The sequence below is a fragment of the Buceros rhinoceros genome, unplaced genomic scaffold (assembly GCF_000710305.1).
Source record: "Buceros rhinoceros silvestris isolate BGI_N320 unplaced genomic scaffold, ASM71030v1 scaffold5850, whole genome shotgun sequence".
Taxonomy (NCBI): Eukaryota; Metazoa; Chordata; class Aves; order Bucerotiformes; family Bucerotidae; genus Buceros; species Buceros rhinoceros.
The window spans coordinates 26575-29490 of record NW_010387777.1 but is presented as its reverse complement, the minus strand read 5'-3'; the positions used below and the strand labels follow the sequence as shown (position 1 = coordinate 29490).

Here is a 2916-nt window from a genome sequence, read left to right as displayed (position 1 = left end):
TAATTACAATTCTGTTGCTGTACCAGCACCAAAGTCTCAGTGATACATTTGCCTATTTAAATGTAGAGAAGAATGCGGAAAGGAGAAGGTTTTTGGTAGAGGTTAGGGTAATGGATTAGGAAAGAACATATTAAAGGTGGGTCATAAACTAGAGTGCTGCAACAGTTTGGAGTCATATTTTGGTTTAGTCTTTCCTCACCCTTAGGCTGGGGCAGATAGAAGTGCTCTTAAGGTCAGTAGGAGGAGCTTAATAAAGAGGATATTATGAGTAAGATGCTTCCTGGACTTGGGTTTAAGGCATATGAGAGTTAGAGATGAGCTTTGGAAACCTCGTGGAGCCATAGATGAAAGGATGTTAAACCCAATTCAGCAGTCACTGTCGCTGTGGGAAGTATAGAAGAAAGAGGGTTAGTTGGTTACTTCTCTCTGGCCAGTGAAACAGACATTGCTTATACCACAAAAAAGAAGTGGTAGGATGAGGGTGACATTAGCAAGAGAGTAGTTTAGGCATCAGTGGCTTGAAAGTGGTGATGCTTGGCCGTAGAAAATTGGAGATGCTCATTTTGCTACAGTTATAAAAGCTGTAGTGTGGCCAGATTATTTTGGGGGTTTAAAATTCGTGGTAGTATCATCTATACAGAATGTTTCTTTCATTGTTACTGATGCTGGCAGTACAGATGGGACTATTTTGATGCACTTATCTGATTTTTTAAATATAATTCTAGGTAGAAGCCTACATGGCTCCTGGTGTCACAAACGAGAAGAAAAGTGATGATGAACAGTCTGCAAAGTAAGATTCAGAAATTAATTATCTTGTAAAAGTTCACTTACTTTCCTCCCCATACTCATTACACACTCATTTAGTTAAAGTTTGTGATGCAAATGTCAATTATAACGTCAAATATCTAGTAGAAGCTGCTTAGACAAATGGAGTCTTTATCTGCTCTAACCATGCCTGCCCAGAGAGCTTTGCTGACTACCATTTCCATTAATCAAGACGGTGAATTTTTCCAAGGTGATGTTTTCATTTATTTATTTTTGTGAGCTCTTGACTTTGGTTGCTGCATGTGGCCAGACCTACCTGCTTCAAGAGTTTAAAGAAATGTTTCAATCTGTTTCTCTAATTTTTAAGCTTATTTTAGTAAAACCATACATGCATGTTTAGTCCTTAGATATTCATGTTTTGTTTAAACCCCCAGAAGCTGTAGGTGCTTTACCACAGTGTAAGGGGAATAAATTGTCTGCACCTTAGATTTATAACTGAAGATTTTTATTAGGTAAACTTTGCCTCCCCTATAAATCTATGGCATTGGTCCCATGTACACATAGAATATGCTTACTTTTATTGCCCATTTTACCCCAGGGTCCAAGTCTGCAATTAGATCTGGATGTACAGGTAACCAGAACAAGTTAGTAACAGCCCCTAGCTGCAGAGGGGCGGTGGGTTGAAGCGTGTTGCTGCTAGGCTATGAGATGAAAAAGTTGAGGTATAGACACTGATGAGGAAGGAAGCTTTATTGAGGCCAGGTGTGAAGACAGTGGCGTTGGCACAAACCACATGAATTTCCCTGTACTTTTAATAGAGGCCTCACCTTTTCCCAGTTTATTTCCTGGAGAGAAGTTTTTTTTGCTGGTATTCTCATAATGAAGGAAATACTTTTTGCTTTCCTGAGAACAAATTGTGAAGTGATTTCCAGTCGTACCCTATTTGTATGTAAAAGCCATTCCATTAAACATCAGCACAGCCAGCTATTTGATCTGCATTAGCATTAGAGTGAGGCATTAAATGTGAGTAGAGACTCCTGCAAAACCAAACAGGAATAATTCAGAGGAGGCAGTCTGGGAATTCTGCTCACATGGGCTGTCTGTGCCTTCCTGGGGAGCCATAAACCTGCTCTTTATTTCTCCTGGAGGCAAACAGGTCTCTTGGAGGGAAGAACAGCAACTCAAGCATTTGGTTCCACCTCAGGCAGGATTTGTATGAAGGGGAGAAAATGAGGCATGTGGAAGATGGAGAGGAATGACTACTGAAGGGCTGACTGAACCACCTGCTTTTTTGGGCTGCTTTTTCTGTTGCTGAAGATAGTAGTTTGTGGTGGCCAAGGACAAATAGGGTGGATTGGGATGATATCTTTGTCTTTTGTCGTGCAGCTGCTGCTGTAGTTAGTGACATCGGAGAGAGAATTTCAAGAATAGAAAGAATTGTTAGAATATTGGCATTGTAACTATTTGCTTTCTGAGGAAGAGCTCAGTGGCATCAGTATGGGCATCTAGGCCACTTCAGGCTTCTTAAAGGTTGCCAGATAAGACATAGGACTTAAAGAAAAACACTGTCTTTCTGGAGAGACATTAGAAGACAGACAAGATAAACTAAAACATCTAAAACAGCGCTAAATTAACACCTATGTTTAGACTTCAGAATTGTTCTTGCCAAGCCTTAACAATTTTTGTGCATAAACTCCAGGCAAACTCTTTTGTTTGTCTCCTCTGACAAAGCCGTTTGAATTTGCTGAGCCATGCTGTGACTGCAGTGAGCCTTCATTAAGCTATTAAGTCATCTTCTTGTGACTGGAAGATATTTACTGCTTGATTTAGTCTCTCAGAAACTGCTCTCAGTATTGGCCAGTATTTTACTTAAGCCTGTGATTACGGACTAGTCTGTCCTACCTGTTTCAACTGAACTTAAAACCTCAAGCACAGAAGGCAGATATTTTATGAAATCACTCAGCTTGCTTAGTTACTCCACTACCAAATTTTCCATGAAGGTGAACCTACATGCTAAGCAGTTCAGTTTTCCTTCCTTGTCTTGTCATTTCCTGGTTCTTCAGAAAGGGTTTTTTTTTTTTTTTGGTTAAGCTGTATCACTTCCTTACAGGAAGCAACTTAAAAAGAAGTAAATTCTTTTTACCTCTTCCT

The 2916-nt window shown here is 39.8% G+C and overlaps 1 protein-coding gene across 1 annotated transcript in view; it reads left to right on the top strand.

The window, feature by feature from the left end:
* Nucleotides 1-730: 730 nt before the first annotated feature.
* UPP1 (uridine phosphorylase 1) overlaps nucleotides 731-2916 on the top strand; it is a 9086-nt gene continuing 6900 nt past the window's right edge. Inside the window, exon 1 of the mRNA XM_010133622.1 lies at nucleotides 731-790. Within this exon, the coding sequence (XP_010131924.1) occupies nucleotides 738-790 (53 nt within the window). The 5' untranslated portion in view covers nucleotides 731-737. The remainder of the gene's footprint in view (nucleotides 791-2916) is intronic.